The 17,162-nt window shown below is 49.1% G+C and overlaps 1 protein-coding gene across 1 annotated transcript in view; it reads left to right on the top strand.

Annotated features, from left to right (window-relative positions):
- ptprn2 (protein tyrosine phosphatase receptor type N2) overlaps positions 1-17,162 on the top strand; it is a 132,236-nt gene that overhangs the window by 105,051 nt on the left and 10,023 nt on the right. Inside the window, exons 14-18 of the mRNA XM_023804876.2 lie at positions 6,377-6,568; positions 11,518-11,665; positions 11,779-11,852; positions 16,202-16,279; positions 17,034-17,153. Of these exons, the coding sequence (XP_023660644.2) occupies positions 6,377-6,568; positions 11,518-11,665; positions 11,779-11,852; positions 16,202-16,279; positions 17,034-17,153 (612 nt within the window). The remainder of the gene's footprint in view (positions 1-6,376; positions 6,569-11,517; positions 11,666-11,778; positions 11,853-16,201; positions 16,280-17,033; positions 17,154-17,162) is intronic.

The following is a 17,162-nucleotide window of genomic DNA, read 5'->3' as shown; positions in this document are numbered from 1 at the left end:
TGGATGGATTTGGCATCTACTCTGACATTTTAGAGCTTAAATAGTGGCATTTTGTCAGTCAAATACCAGATATTACTTCTGAATTCTTATCACGAGTAAATTTGGCGCCGGTGCACGCCCACGCGTCACACTCACGATTTACGTGTCCCGCATCCTGCTGCAGATGCTCCGTGGGGCTCCGTACCGGCCGAGAAACTTCACAGGTCGACGGCCGCTAAGAACGGGGGCTTCCCTCCAGAAACGGGAGGCTGCCGAGGCCTCGTGCGATGCGGGCAAGGTCGCCCCCCCCCCCCCTTCCCAATCCCAGGACACAAACCCACACGCCGCTGGCCAGGCCTGGGCGCATACTAATGAAGCAGTCATTCACCGACCCGTTTGAACATTCCGGTCACGGCATTCTGCTCGGAGGTTCTAGAATGAGAATCGCGGATGCGTTCCGTTTAACGAGCTCGGATACGGCTCGTCCGCCCGGCGCCTACCTCTGTCTGCGATCGTTTAAGGTCAGAGAGGAAGTAAGCACAGAATGGAGGATAATCCTGGGGGCCCCTGTTTTTATAGCACAGCGGTGGACAGTCGAGGGATCGCCGGTGGGCCGTGAGGTCCAGGCATGGGTAAAAGGTCAGGGCCGTTAATGCCGTGTTCAGACACTCGGGGCTGTTTGTGTGTTTATGAACCAACGTGACTAGGATGGAGATGGACTTACTGCGTGTGGGGAAGTCACTGGGGAAGGAGGAGACACTGAGCACTGTCAGGGAGCAATGTGGGAGGAACAGGCAGGAGGTGAGATGGGGAGTATGTTTAGATGAGGATGAGATAGAGAGGATGTCACAGTGGGATGCAGGAAGTCTGTTCAGATAGTAAAGGGGTATGTTAAGGTGGGATACAGGAGGTGTGTTCAGGTAGTAAAGGGGTATGTTAAGGTGGGATACAGGAGGTGTGTTCAGGTAGTAAAGGGGTATGTTAAGGTGGGATACAGGAGATATGTTCAGATAGTAAAGGGGTATGTTAAGGTGGGATACAGGAGGTGTGTTCAGGTAGTAAAGGGGTATGTTAAGGTGGGATACAGGAGATATGTTCAGATAGTAAAGGGGTATGTTAAGGTGGGATACAGGAGGTGTGTTCAGATAGTAAAGGGGTATGTTAAGGTGGGATACAGGAGGTGTGTTCAGGTAGGATAAAGGAGCTGTGTATAGATAGAAAAGGGGTGTGTTAAGGTGGGATACAGGAGGTGTGTTCAGATAGTAAAGGGGTATGTTAAGGTGGGATACAGGAGGTGTGTTCAGGTAGGATACAGGAGCTGTGTTTAGATAGAAAAGGGGTGTGTTAAGGTGGGATACAGGACGTGTGTTCAGGTAGGATACAGGAGCTGTGTTTAGATAGAAAAGGGGTGTGTTAAGGTGGGATACAGGAGGTGTGTTCAGATACTAAAGCAGTGTGTTAAGGTTGGATGCCTGGGGCGTTTTTCAGATAGTAAAGGGGTATGTTAAGGTGGGATACAGGAGATGTGTTCAGATAGTAAAGGGGGTAGGTTAAGGTGGGATACTATAGGTATGTTCAGATAGTAAAGGGGGTGTGTTAAGGCAGGATACTATAGGTATGTTCAGATAGTAAAGGGGGTGTGTTAAGGTGGGATACTATAGGTATGTTCAGATAGTAAAGGGGGTGTGTTAAGGCGGGATACTATAGGTATGTTCAGATAGTAAAGGGGGTGTGTTAAGGTGGGATACTATAGTTATGTTCAGATAGTAAAGGGGGTGTGTTAAGGTGGGATACTATAGGTATGTTCAGATAGTAAAGGGGGTGTGTTAAGGTGGGATACTATAGGTATGTTCAGATAGTAAAGGGGGTGTGTTAAGGTGGGATACTATAGGTATGTTCAGATAGTAAAGGGGGTGTGTTAAGGTGGGATACTATAGGTATGTTCAGATAGTAAAGGGGGTGTGTTAAGGTGGGATACTATAGGTATGTTCAGATAGTAAAGGGGGTGTGTTAAGGTGGGATACTATAGGTATGTTCAGATAGTAAAGGGGGTGTGCTAAGGTGAGGTAGAGAAAGCGTGTTGATGTAATGAACAGCCAGTGTGTTAAAGTAAGATGAACTGGGGTTGTGTGTAGGTGAGGAGGATAAGGTGTAAAAGGAGAGTTTCAAGGAGAGATTTGGGGATGCAGTATGTTGAGGCTTTTTCTCCATTTAGCACATTAAGGCATAGAGAATATATGTCCAGGTGTTTACCTTGGAATTTGTCCTGCTGAAAGACATGAAGCTTTGAGCAAAGCTTTCCTTTCCTGCAAAGAGCCACGGATATTTTTGGCATTTCATTACATTTCAAAAAAGCAGTTCGCCTCATTTTAGGCAGGGGGGTGCGGTGTTTAGCAGAAAAGGCCACAGCTAGCCAAGGAGCATAGGTGTGGTCCCAGGGTCCTGAGTGACAGCTGAGGTCCTTTGCGGAAGCGATGTCCGAAGGGGGTGCTGGGTTAGGGACAGGGAGCCCTCACTTACACGCGTGTGGGGGGGGGGGCTTATAGCCCGTTCTGCTGCATGTGTCCAGTCATGACATCGCTGTCAGGAGCTGTGAGATGTTGAGGTGTGGTGAGACAGTGTGTCCCTCACCAGCGGCGTAACCCCACGCGCAGTCAGGCACAGAAAGTAGGCTACCGACAGAGCGGTTTGAGGACTGGGGGGGCCATCGGCTCACCACTGGGGGGGGGGGTGTATGTCGAGTTTCACTGGGGTCGCTGTTGGGCTGTGAAGTGAGGTCAAGCACAGGGAGGAACAGCAAGCCCTACTGACTCAGATGCTTACTGTGCTGCAGTGCTGTACAGCCTGTGTGCAGACACACATTTACAGGTATTCGTGTGTGTGTGCGTGTGTGTGTGTGTGTGTGGCCTTATTGTCATCCATCCATCCAACATGCAACCATTATGCAGTCCAGGGTCCCGGTGAACCTCGAACCCGCTTCAGGAAGCTCAAGTACTGGGTGGACGCTGGAATAAAAGTGTTGTTCCTTACTGGATAACGACATTAAACTGGGGAGTAAAAATCCCATCTTAGTGCTGCTGGAAGGGCTAGGGGGGGGGGCCTGGAAAAAACCAATCACACACAAACCATTTAGGGAATTGGGAATGTCTCAGAAATTCAGCTGTCTTCCAACTGTGCGTGTGTGTTTGAACAGCGGGGCTGTAAAAACATTAATATTTCAGAGTGTCAGACTTTCATTTCAGATAAATTCCAGCTTGGTTAATTTCAGTGTTATTTGAGGTCTGAAATTCAATCTAAAGTGTAGCACTTCTGATGTGATACTTGTCAACGAAAATATAAATGGGAAAGTAATATTTATTTGTTTATAAATATTAAATGATTTATTATATGTGTATGATGATGTGATTGTATTTGGTCTGATAAAAAATATTTGATTGTTAATGGTAGAGTGGTGTGGTGGACAGCTCTGCACCAATAGGGTTGTGGGTTTGAATCCTGCTCTGTGTGTGTGCGTGTCTGTGTGTGTGTGTGTTTGTGTGCGCAGGCGGGTACACCTTACCTTATGGGGACACAATGTCCCCACAATGTAATGAATACCCGTTTTTTTTTTCCTGGTCCCCATAAGGGAGAACTCAATTAAATAAAAATCCATGACTGCAATGAAAAAACTAAAAAATGCAAAAACTCTTGTGTTTTGTTTGGTTACTTATGGTTATGGTTAGGGCTGGGTAGGAGTCAAGGTTGTTATAGTTAGCATTAGCATTTTTCCCATGGAAATGAATGAGCGGTCCCCATAAAGATATGATCACATGACTGTGTGTGTGCGTGTGGGTTTGCATAGATCACATCTGAGGACCAAATTGTCCCCATTTGGATAACCTCAGTTTTATAAAAATCTGTGAATGCAATCAAAAAAAGTCTTGTATTTGGGTTGGTTACTTATGCTTAAGGTTAGGGATGGGTAGGGGTTCAGGGGGTCGTGATTGGGATTAGGGATTTTCCCATAGAAATGAATGGACGGTCCCCATTTAGTACCCCGTCCCCGACGCATGAGTGCATTACAATTCACCTTGTGTAAGAGCCCTATTACAGGCTGAGGTACAATAATCCCACACACATTAGACATCCATATATGCCGCTTAACTGCACACGGTCAGCAATCAATAGGCCATAAATAGAGATGGATGTCGTCGCCCTTCACGAGGCTCCCGCTCGACATCTACACGCCTTTCTTATTCAGTTTGAAGCTGACCTTGAACGCTGATTTTTCTTTTAATTCTTTTCTTTTTTGGAGAGTAGATTTCACTCCAGAGGAACTATTCTTTTCTTTTCTTTTTTTTTTTTTTTTAGAAGTATCAAAGATTCAGTCAGGGAGGCGTTACAACAGTGTAGTACCACCACCCCCCCAGACATGTTCTCCAGCAGGTGCTCCGGAGGCAGTACCCCCCCCCCCCATCCCCCACCCACGCCAATCCAAAAACAGGAGATGATTTGGTGTGCGAGGCTATTGGCTGAGGCTGCTGACCTTTGATCTGCAGGCACTGCAGGGGGCGCCGGAGCGGGCCGCCCTCACCCGCCCCCCCCACGGTGCCTACACTCGGAGACCCTAACAGAAGCACACGCTCTCGGTGACCCCCGAATGTCCGTCTAATTGGCAGAAGCCTCGCTTCCAGATGCCTGTGACTCGTGTAAAATGCGCCGGCCGGCGGCCGCATCACGTCCCGGCACTTAAAGGAGAAACCCCATGGGGGGGCGGATCCAGAGTTGCAGCTGACCCCCAACCCCCCTGCACCCACTTCGATCTGAGGCTAAGGAGAGGTGCGTGAGGGCTGTGCTGGCTGGCCTCTTACCGCGGCTGGCCCCGCCCCCAGGTGCCAGTCTGCATCGTGATTGGCCGACGCCAGGGGATCACCCATTGGCTGGGGTCGCTTGGGTGATTCCCTCAGGGCCCAGGGAAGGCGTAAGTGATTTCCTGTGTAGGAGTCACATCTGCTAAGTAAAACGCAGCCGAGACCCAGGGGTCCTGCTCCAAATTAATGGATGCTGCCTGTCTGTGTTTCTCTGTCCTTCTCCCATGTGTCTGTATGTCTGTCTGCCTTTCACCTGCGAGGCCAAGCCAGCAGATTAGGTAATACGCTGCTCGCTGGTACACCTGAGTCATTTTTCTTCTGCGCAACTGCTGTCGAAGAAGAAGGGACAGGAACATAAGGTCATTAGTGACAGCGGGTCATTAATGACAGCGATTATTACTGAGAGTTCTGTCATCCATTTCATTTTTATTCCTTCACCTGCCTGGCACCCGTCGATTTGCTAACATTTGAAGTACATCCATCCATTTTCTTTAGATAAACTGTATTAATCTTCGTGGGGAAATTCAGTGCTGTCATTAAGTGCTGAATTGCAGGGCTGTATATACACTCTGTATAAATATGAGTGATACAGATGGATCCGCTTTCTTGGGAAAAGTTTCTTGTAAAACAGCATTTCAGTGCGGAGTTGATGACTCATAAGGAATGCAGACGGGGACGACTCCAAAACTGGTGACATTTACGAGCAGACGCGAAAGCAGCGAGAGAATTAGCAGGACGGCCCATAAAGACGTTATGCGGCAGAGTGGCGTCGTTTTGGGGGGGGGGGGGTAGCTCTCGTGACGGATGAATGTGAGATCTGCCGATGCTCGTTAATGGTGTGGCGCTGTCACGATGGGAGATGTCACGGCCATGCTGTCTGACTTTATTGCATTTTACTGTCGTCAGATGTGGACATGAATATTATTATATTAAACTGTTTTGCTCAGGGCTGTTTATTGTTTTCTATAAATGTACTGTGAGTGTGCGTGTTTGCGTGTGTGTCAGTCTGCGTGGGTATGCTTGCGTGAGCGTGTGTGCTAATTGCTAATGCGCTAATCGCTAATGTGCTAATCGCTAGCCGAGGTAAACAGCCGGATTCTGTATCGGTGTCGCGGGGGGTAAGAGAGATGGATGATGCTGTAAAGCGTAATGAACAGACTTCATGGCACAGCTATTTTTTTTTTTTTTTTAAGAAACTGTTATACCTTATTATACACAGGAGTGGGGGGGGGGATTTGAACCAACAACCTTCTGGACGTAGATCTCCGAGCGACACGCCACCTGGCAGTATGGTTTGTGGGTGCACCGTGAAAAAGCAGAAGAATACACAGAGCGTTTGGTTTATTTTGTCGAATGACGCAGCCCACGCCTGCCTGGTAGAGCCACGCAGGGCCCTGCTCAGACAGCCGCACGCCGGGCCACGTGGGGGAACCTTCAGGTGCACTGTGTGTTTGTTCAGAAGGCTAAACGCCGCAGGGCAGGAGCCGAGCGTCTGCGAGGCGGGGCGGTCTGAGAGCGCCCTTCCCACGATGCAATGCGCTCCACAGGAGCTGTGTCGGCAGAGGATGGCGGTGAAGACGGAGCGGCCCGAGCCGGCACACGGGTCCCGCATCAACAGCGTGTCGTCGCAGTTCAGCGACGGGCCCATTCCCAGCCCCTCGGCCCGCAGCAGCACTTCCTCCTGGTGTGAAGAGCCTGTGCAGTCAAACATGGATATCTCCACCGGTCACATGATCCTGGTGAGTCCCCGCCCCTTTTCTGGATCCACGCTGTCCCACACACACACACACACACACACACAGCCCCCATTACATCATCCCTCCATTCCCACCTTCGTTTCCCTGACGACAGGAGAGAATGACCTTTCCCAAGTGAAATACGATTCCCTCATCGACTACCACTTGATCACTCTTCCGTTATTTTGCCGGCTTCCCTCCAATTTATATTTTCCATATTATTGATGACATCTCACTCTTTGGCAAGGGGGGGGGGGGCACGGAATGCCAGATACCTTCCAGTTTGTTTGTTCACGTCCACGGTGGATTTATAGAGCTGCGATGCTTCTGCATGATCTCAGTGATAGAGCCCCCACCAGGCCAAATCGTTTCGGGGTGGGGGGGCTGTTATCTGATGCGTCACCTGCACCGCTTACGTCTCTGTTTCCAGCCGCCCCGCCCCCCCAGCGGCTGACTAGGCGTGAGGGATCTCTGGCTTTCGGCACGCATGCCAGCGCATGATGTCACAGTGGGTTTGAGGCACAGCCCCCCCCCCCCCCCCCAGCCATGCCTGCTCATATTTACCGCACGGGGGTTTTCACACTGATCACCGTGTGTGAGCCGGTCCACTGTGGAGGGGCGGAGTTTCTGTGGGTGTGGGTGGTCGGGGGACCCTCTCCCTCTCTCGCCCATCTCCCTGCTCATTCTCTTCCTCCCCTTCTCTTCCCCTTCTCTTCCTCTTCATCGTTTTGTATCCATCTCCATCTGTCTCGTGGATGTTGTACAGCATCCCCGTACGGCATCTACCAGTGATGAGCTGATTGGTCGGTTTTCCCTCCTCCCTTGCTCAGTGAGTTTGGGACGCACTGTAGATGCCTCTGGACAGCTCCATCGTGTTGTCCTTCTCCCTCAGGGTCTTTTCTGGTGTCCTCCGGTTCCGATTGGACAGTCTGTGGATGAACCAATGACAATTCGGAGTGAAAGATTATGTCCCCGCCCACTGATAATTAACATCTGCTCTTTTACAAGCAACATCAAGCTGTCTTCCCCTTACCCCCAAACGCTCGACCCCCCCAAAGCAGCATATTTTCCGATCACATTTAGAAAGACTCATCAGCTGACCGGGATCATAATTACCGATTAACGAACCATCTGCAGAGCTCCGCTAATTGCAAGACTTGAGTCCTCAAGTGCAGTTAAATCCGACCCCCTTCCCTCTCGATTATGGATATGGTTGAAATTTCCCACAATACAGCTGGAGTGGGACTGCTGTGTGCGTGATGATCATCGAGGTCAGAACATTCTCAAGAGTCACAAATCTGTATATGAACAAACACACACACCCCGCCGAGTGTTCAAGCCCCCAAAAAAGTGCGTTCATTAATAGCCAGATTATGACCCTTTCTAAACGCGTATGGACAGTCACTTAGAACAGTCCTTGTGTAGAACGTTCTGGATAAGCCGGCGTCCTTCCCTGCGTCAGAGCAGACAGGGACGCGGAAAACGTCAGCCGACATGAGCCGGTGTTTATGACACTTGGCTTGTTTTACTTCCTCTTATTGGCTGAAACTCAAAGAAGGGACACATTAAGTATAAAAAGGGGGCACGCCACAGGTGACCCCCGCGCCGAAATCACATTAGGGAGCGACCCGCTCTGTTTACAGCGCGGCTTCCCTGCGCCCCGTGTCACTGAGAGTAACCTGAGTTCACGTCAGGGCTTACTGAGAATTAGTTTGTTTTAAGAGGATTAACTTTCTCTCTGTCTTTCGTTCTCTCCCTTTTAGTGCTGCTCTCACTGTATATACATTCTGTGTGAGTGTGTGTGTGTGTGTGTGTGTCTGGTCATGCCCTCACAATGTGATAAACACCTGTCATTCTGGTGTTGTGGGGGCCGCTTTTTTCAGTCCCCACAAAGCGAAACTCAGTTTTATAAACATCCGTGACTGCAATCAAAAAACTAAAAATGCTAAAAGTCTCGTATTTTGTTCGGGCACTTATGGTTAAGGTTAGGGCTGGGTAGGGGTTAAGGTCGTCATTGCCGGATCGCTGGGGTTAGGGTTATGCCCATAGGAATGAATGGAGAGTCCCCACAAAAATATAGATACCTGATCTGTGTGCGGCTTATAGATTTGCGGTGCAGGCTGCGTGGAGATTGGGTCTTGATTTTGTGATGAATACCAGTTTGATACCAGCACACATGTGATAGTTGTGAGGAAGCGCTTGACTGTTCCGCCGGTTCTCCTCAGCTCTATCTGCCTCCGTATTCTGGCTCCTGAAGTATCTCTTCGGATCTCCACGGCGACCACAGAACCGTGAGAGTGAATCTGCTGTCCGGTCCGAGCGGGCCCTCCCGGGCTTCCACGGGCACGTCTTGGCAGCCGTGAGCGGAAAGGGGGTGGGGGGGCGGATTAAATACTGTCCGTTGGAGACGCAGCGATCCCGCCATCTCCTGATTGGCCTGCCGGTAATCCCTTTACTCGTCACGAAACCCCATTAATTTGGCATTAGCGACGCGCCAGGAGGGCAGTCGAGGTCCAAAGTGCCAGATAAGCTGCGCGGCGGGCAAGGGGTCCTCGATGCCGGCCTCCGGAGATACGGGCGTCTGTCTCGCGCCTGTCTCCCCAGGTGGGCCTATGCTGAATGCACTGAGACGCCTCCCTGAGTGTGAGGATTAGCCGCGTGGGCAGGTTGGGGGGGGGGTCACTGTATTGGGGAGCTGGGGGGAGGCACGCCCATGTCCCTTCTCTGTTGGAGGTGGGGGGGGGGGGGGCATCTTCCTTCCCTGGACGTCGGACTGGGAGCAGTCGCCGTTGGCGCTCTGGGAGCCCCCTGGCACGATCGGTGCGCGAGATCACATGACCATGCCCACAATGACTTAATGCCATTAGAGCCGTCCTCTGAGTAATGGGACCCCTAATTTTTTATATATATATATACACACACACACGAGTCCTTCAAGGAGCAAATCCTAAAAATTTTCTAATTTACTGTGACAAGGTGTGGTGCTGTATAATTATACAGCTAGCTATCACAGTTATAGTAATACAGATAGAAATGTTTGTGAGAATTAGCCTAGACAGACAGGCATTTTCTAAACCCATCACAGCATAAAAGTGTAATTTTACTGTTGGCTGAGTCTTCGCTGGGTGTCCGGCTAGCTGGACAGGGTAATAACAGAGCCCCCGGTGTCACTGCGTGTTAAAACAGAAGGTCCGCGACGTTTGGCGCCGAGTGACATGAGGGGGAGAGAGGGCAGAACATCAGGTGTGCCTAGGAATCAGAGCGGAGCGTCTCTGGAGCGGAATGCTGCGTGAGTCTCTCTGACTCCGTCTGCTGTCTGCGTGTCTATTTTCCGTAGTCTCTCTGAGACCCAGATCCGCCTCATTCCGGATGTCCAATCAGCATGTGCAGCACACCCGCCTGCCCCCTGCCTTGTTCCCGGGAACCCCACGGCTCTGCAGCCATTGCGGCTCACCAGTTTCCTTTGATTAGCAGCTTTTCAGCAGCAGGTTCCTGAAACTGCCGCTCAGGCCCGCGGCTCAGGGACGTGTCGCTAATGCTAAGTCCGCGCGTAAGACGCTCACGTCCCATTAAGCTGCTGTTTCCACCCCTGTCGTCAGATGTGAAATCGGAGAGGACCGTGATCTCTCTTGAACCACGGGGTGACCGTGCCCGGCGCTGAGTAGGCATGCCGCAGAACCCTGGCTGAACACACTTATATCGACAGCCCACGGATGGCACACCGTCCTGACCACGCCACCGTGACCGCGTTCCTGTGGTCACACTATCACAATAAACACACCCCCGACCGCACACACTGACAACACTCACACACCCCGATCCCGCACCCAGCCTCACCTTGTCTCTGTCGAGCTGTACAGTCAGCGGTTTCATAACCAAAAAAGTGCTTTTTCCTTATTAATATCACACTCGCAGAGTGAGGGCTGCCCTATTATAGGTACAGAAACGGCAAGCTGAAGCTTCGCATGGCATATTTTACCCTATATTTTACCATATATAGGCCTTGGTGTCAGCTCGAGGTTGAGGTGTGGTCAATATGAAACATAGACTACATGGGGGGGTCACCTCACTTTCTCATTGATCTCGCGACACCTCCCTCGTCATCTGTCCGAAGGCGGCTGCGTAGCTTTTAACTTAGCGTTTTGACGGCTGAAGCTGGGTCACATGGTCACATTTTGAAGTCAGGGGCGCTTTGGTCACATGGTCCCATTCTGAAGTCACGGGTGCTTTGGTCACATGGTCACATTTTGAAGTCAGGGGCAGTTTGGTCACATGGTCCCATTTTGAAGTCAGGGGCAGTTTGGTCACATGATCACATTTTGAAGTCAGGGGCGCTTTGGTCACATGATCACATTTTGAAGTCAGGGGCAGTTTGGTCACATGATCACATTTTGAAGTCAGGGGCGCTTTGGTCACATGATCACATTTTGAAGTCAGGGGCGCTTTGGTCACATGGTCACATTTTGAAGTCAGGGGCGCTTTGGCCACATGATCACATTTTGAAGTCAGGGGCGCTTTGGTCACATGGTCACATTTTGAAGTCATGGGCGCTTTGGTCACATTTTGAAATCAGGGGTCCAGGCGTTTTGGGCACTTGATGAGGCCTGAGACATACCTCCGCAGACCGTCTTGTTTGTGGCAGACCCTCTTAGGGCACCGGTACGGCCATCTAGCCATCAGCTTCAGTCATTTTTTTTTTTTATATTGAAATTGCAGGGCTGATGCTATTTGCCGGATTCCATTTAGGCACAGCTGGAGAGTATTATAAATGGCTCAGACCCCATCCACAGGCTTGTAACCCCCCTCTGTGTGTCAGACACCCACACACACACACACACACAGACACACTCTCTCGCAACGCCACTGATACAGAAAGCCGCCATTCCCATAATCCTGTGTGCCCTGCCAGCCACGCCCCCGCTGTACTGAAAGGTCGGTGTCTGTCTCCACAGTCCTACATGGAGGACCATCTGAAGAACAAGAACCGCTTGGAGAAGGAGTGGGAGGCGTTGTGCGCCTACCAGGCGGAGCCCAACGCCTGCACCGTCGGCCAGAGGGACAGCAACAGCAAGAAGAACCGCTCCGGCACCGTGGTGGCCTGTGCGTCTCATCTCCATGGCAACCCCGCGGCGTGCACACGTGCCGTTCCCGTGTTCTCCCCGTCCGTGTGTGGGTTTCCTCCCATAACACACACATACGCCTCTGTGTTCCAGACGATCACTCGCGAATCACCCTGAAGGCGGAGAACAACCAGGGAGGCTCAGACTACATCAACGCCAGCCCCATCGTGAGTGTATACAAATATATATACTGTGTACGCACACGCACGTGCGCGCCCTGCGGCTCAGAACTATATTTACAGTTGAATTTTCATTATCTTCTGAGTATTCTTACTAAACCATAAAACAATGGACATTTTAAATTCGAAAATCAAATTCCCACCATAACTGCCTTTTACAAATCTACACAGTATAAAATAAATTGATATGGATAGCATTATGTAACCATATAATTTTACACAAACACTGTATACTTATACGCCTCATTTGAAGGGGCCACAAACTTTTTATTTTTATTTTGTGTGCATAATACACTAAATCATGTACACAATTTAGCTTAACGTGCCCATAGAATGATAAAATAAGCTCGTGCAACCCTTAAGATGTCAGCCCAATTTATTTTTATTTCATGCAATTTGCTATTTCAAGCTCTCAAATTAATTACGTCGTCCTCGTGTTTTGGTTATTCGTGCCTGCAAAGCTAGGATCCGGTGCATACATGTGTAAATGGTAACAAGATGACCACAAAGCGAAGTTTATGCCCTTTAAAAAATACAGGAGATCAAGTCTGGAATGGGAGACATTCTGCATTATGATAAAGGCTCAGAGATGCATACATACTGGTTATTAACTTGTGCGACATTAAGGATTAGATGACCATAATCCCTAATTTCCAGTATAGAATTGTTCGATATTTTGTGTGGACATGTGGCAAATCTGCCAGAATAACAACAATCTGGACTGGAGGGCATATTTTGCATTATTAAAAAGATAAGTGATATATGCATGTTATTTGTTATTAAAGTATAGAATCTGACTGTAACCCCTAATTTTAACAACAGAACTTTGTATGGCTACTTCTCATATACGGAAATCCATTTTCAAATTGGAACGGGAGACGTCTCATCACAGAGATTTACGCGGATACATTTCCTATGGTGATACCGTAGCGAACGCGCGCCCGCAAACTGTGTGGGTGACATGTCCGCAGTCCCAAGTGCACAAAGAAGCAAAACGTGTTCAATTAATTAACTCCGGAGCTCAGAATAGCAAATTTAGAGGACGAAAAAACGGTAAATCCCGCTTTTAGGGATTCCGTGAGCTCGATCGAGCATTTTCGTGTGCGCATTAAGCTAAACTGTGCACACAATTTAGGGGAAAAAAGAAACTGTTTGTGACTTCATTCCTCAACTGTAACCCTTCAGCATTTATTTATATACACGCAGACACACAGAAACACGCACACACTCTAATCCCAACAGAACACCCCTAACCCCCACCCAGCCCTAACCTTAACCATGAGTAACCAAACAAAACATCAGACTTCTGGGAGTATGAGTTTGTTTTTTTTTTATTGTATTCACAGATCTTTATGGGGACCTGAAAAATGGTCCCCACATCAAAAAAACATTTTTATCACATTGTGGGGGATATTTGGTCCCCACAATGTAATATAAACACAATCCACATACACAAGTACATACTACTGAGCAAGAAAATAGGCGAAATGTAGATGTTGTGCAATTTGGGTTTGTCCCTGTTTTTGCCGAAGAGTGTATATACGCAAACATATACACCGTGTTCTGTGGGTGTTTATATAGGTGTCTTCCTAATAGAGCAGCATGGAATATAAAACATTTATATATACATTTATCATAATTGTTTGGCTTGTGTGTCTGTTTCCCAACATAAAAGGAGGTTGTATATATTACAGATCCGTGTGTGTGTGTGTACACGTTCGCGTGCTGATATACACGCACACGCGTCGCCGCACTTTTCCGTGTGCGTGATGTTTCTGGTTCACGCCACGTTTTCCAGGCGGATTCTCCGGGAAGAGCCACTCGCCCCTTCATTCCGCGCGGACGGGGATTATAAGGTGCAGGGAGGCGGGCGTTTCCCTCTGCTCCGGGACAGACATGCCGTGTGATTTCCCCGGGGGGGGCAGATGGCGGGGGCCTCCATTAGAGGAGCAGCGGAGGGGCTGCATTTCAAACACAGAAGCCCCCCCCCACCCCCCACCCCCCAGAAGCCCAGACTAGCTGCTTCGCTTACAAGCGGCAGGGGATGAAAACAAGGACTCCTGCGGATTATTCGCAGCGAGATGCTGGAGCTGCCAGCTCCACTCTGTGTTAGACGTTTGCCGGAGCACAGCCCCCACACCAGCGCTCACGGGGACCCCCCCTCCGCGACGCCAGAACTCGCTGCCGGAGATGGACGCCGTAATGTTCCCTGCGTTCTCTGTGTCCGGAGTGTGTCTCATCTCCCCTTAACGCCCCAGCCTGCGCTGTTTTTATCCTAAAAGGCGCCCTGATCTGTCAGCATGAAGCTCAGACCGTCGGACGGGACGGAGGGCAGCCCCCCCCCCCTCCCCACCTCCATTTCTTATCTTCCGCTGGGGGAAAGGCTGCGTGTGTTTGCACTGTTTTATTTCCGTCAGCTCAGGGACTCACTTGTGCAATGAGAGAGTTTGATAAACCCTCAGGAATATACTTTTCAACTGAAACAGCTCACTTTCTCATGTAGGGTGTAATGCAGACCCGGTTAGTATCACTCAGCCATAACCCGGTTAGTATCACTCAGCCATAACCCGGTTAGTATCACTCAGCCATAACCCCGTTAGTATCACTCAGCCATAACCCGGTTAGTATCACTCAGCCATAACCCCGTTAGTATCACTCAGCCATAACCCCGTTAGTATCACTCAGCCATAACCCAGTTATTATTGTATTGCAGTAGTAACAGAGTTACTGGTATTGTGCAGCCATAACTAGGTTATGCCTGTGCTGCGCAGTCATGCCCAAGTTTTCAGTGCGTATGCGTGGTGCACTAAGTGTGGGAGTGCGTGTGCTGCGCAGTCACGCCGGAGCGCGTGGCCGTGCATCTGCGTGATTGTGCCAAAGCGTGTGAGCGTGACTCTGGATTACTTCATCCCAATAACGGCACAAAAAACCACACACTTCTTAGCCTTAAATGCCCAGTCATTAGTATTCATGAGATGGAATAACCCCCCCTCCCCACTTCCAGCCTGCGTCCCCCCCCTCACAGATCCCGGCTGCTTTTCCTTGTCTGCATACATTTAACGTTACATATTTGTAAAAATGTGTCATTTTTTGCATTAGACACTAGCAGACTTTATAGTGTTTAATTATTTAACGAAATTACAGCGGGGTATTATTACGTTTCCAGCCATTCCTCATTAATTACCCGTCCAGTGGAAACATTATCCGTGCCTCATGAGTCTGTGGGCGTTCACCTATAGCGGAACATGGGCGGTATCTGCTATGTTATCATTTTCAGTACGCCTTGCTGCACTGGCGGTTCACGGCATCGACGCATCGTTTAATAGCACCCCCCCCCCCAATTAACAGCTGCTGTGTCTGTAGCGATTGGGAAATGGCTATTGCTCTGCTTTCCGTTCACACCAAAACCAGCAAGCAAAGGGCCTTTAGTAACACTTTACTTAGAGCAGCCCTCATAGTGCATTATAGATGCCTTTATAATGCATTATAATGGTCTGTATAAGCATTAAGGATGCTTTAGACTCGATTATTAAGGTATCTATAGTGCATCATAGATGAGAGCTTCATAGAGCATTCATAATGCATAATACACATGGTTATAATGTATTACGCCTTTTTATAAATAGTAATAGCCATGTTTATAATACTTCATGAATGCGTTATAATGCATTATAATGCAAGTAAAGTGTTACCAGGCCTTTTTATTAGGGATCAGTCAAGCTAGCATAATAACAATAAATACTGTAGCATAACAAAAGCCAACCTTTCCCGTTATTTACCGGAATGAAAGTCCATGAGGAAATGAGGAGAGGAAGAGACACATGGTGGACACAGGGATACAGATTCCCTCCTCCTTTTCTTAGCATCGTGTTCAATCCAAGGACCAGTTCTGCCCAACTCCATTCTTTTGAAGGCTGCAGACACATGACTGATGAAGACAAACTCTGCAGCAAACGGCTACTCTGACTGGAGCCTTTGAAACTAATGATAATGAGGACTCCGGTTACCTTGCTGCAGGTTTCAGCAGCAACATCTGAGGTTTTATTACATACCAGTCGCAAGTTATTCATTTTCGGGAGAGATTAAGCCACGTAGGGATGCTGATGGTGTGAGGTCAGGTATCACACCAAACCCTGGTGCTTTTTGTGTCATTCGTGGACACGTCTCCAGTAAATATCCCCCGAGAAAGTTTCTGGAAACAGCCGCCGTTCTGTACGTCTACCACAGATTTGCCCCTTCAGAATCTCCGCGAGCCTGTCGCCATGGAGTCGAGGGCGGGCCTAAACGGTCTCCATGACGACATCCAGCCATGCCCACCTTCTTCATTTCTCACTCAGATGGACCACGACCCCCGAAACCCCGCATACATCTCTACGCAGGGACCTCTGCCTTCCACTGTGGCGGATTTCTGGCAGGTAACAGAACTCCCAGCTGGGCACTAGATCTTAGATGCTAGATGAGCTTCCGGAGCATTCCGGAGCGTTCAGGCCGGAGCGTTTCCTGGTCTAAGATGAATTAAAAAGGTTTTATTCCAATTGCATTCAATGAATTTACTGGACAATGTACTACGCAATGTGAACCATTAATGATCGCAATTACAGTTCTGTACATTCATGTCATGTCTGTAACATTCATTCATTATTTTGCAGTAACTTTCTCCCAATAAACACAGCTGTTTTATGTGTTCAGAACACTTAAATGTAATTAAAGGTCCATTAGTTCAGAATGGATCGCTTGGCCTGCACAGGCTGCAATGCTTCTCATGGGCTGCAGTGCCGGCTATTAAGCTTCCCGTCAGATCATCGCTGCCTTTTTTATTAATGTCATAAAGTTGGCATTTGTGACAACCTCAGCAGTCCCACGTACACCTAAGAGTGCATGAAATTCTCAAAATGAAACCCTGTAATGTGACTGGGAGTAACGTTGTGTGAGTTAATTGTGAAAACAAGTTCGAACCACGCCGGAGTCACTCCTTCATGGAGCGCTTCGCTGGCAGTCGATGCAGCACGGCGTTTCGAGGTTCCTCTGCGGCCGTTCGGCCTAAAGAGCGCCCCAGTCTCCTCGGCTATTGATAGAACCATTACCAAAGGGTGTCATGTTAGACGTCAGTTACCTCCAATCGTCTGGAAGGATATATGTGTAATTCGGCTTGTTTGTCTCCGTCCGCAGATGGTCTGGGAGAACGGATGTGTGGTTATCGTGACGCTGACACCCCTGACGGAGAACGGAGTCAAGCAATGCTACCATTACTGGCCAGACGAGGGCTCGAACCTCTATCACATTTACGAGGTGCCGTTG

The sequence above is a fragment of the Paramormyrops kingsleyae genome, chromosome 4, assembly GCF_048594095.1.
Source record: "Paramormyrops kingsleyae isolate MSU_618 chromosome 4, PKINGS_0.4, whole genome shotgun sequence".
Lineage (NCBI taxonomy): Eukaryota > Metazoa > Chordata > Actinopteri > Osteoglossiformes > Mormyridae > Paramormyrops > Paramormyrops kingsleyae.
The sequence above is the reverse complement of the archived record's forward strand: the minus strand, read 5'-3'. Positions and strand labels throughout refer to the sequence as shown.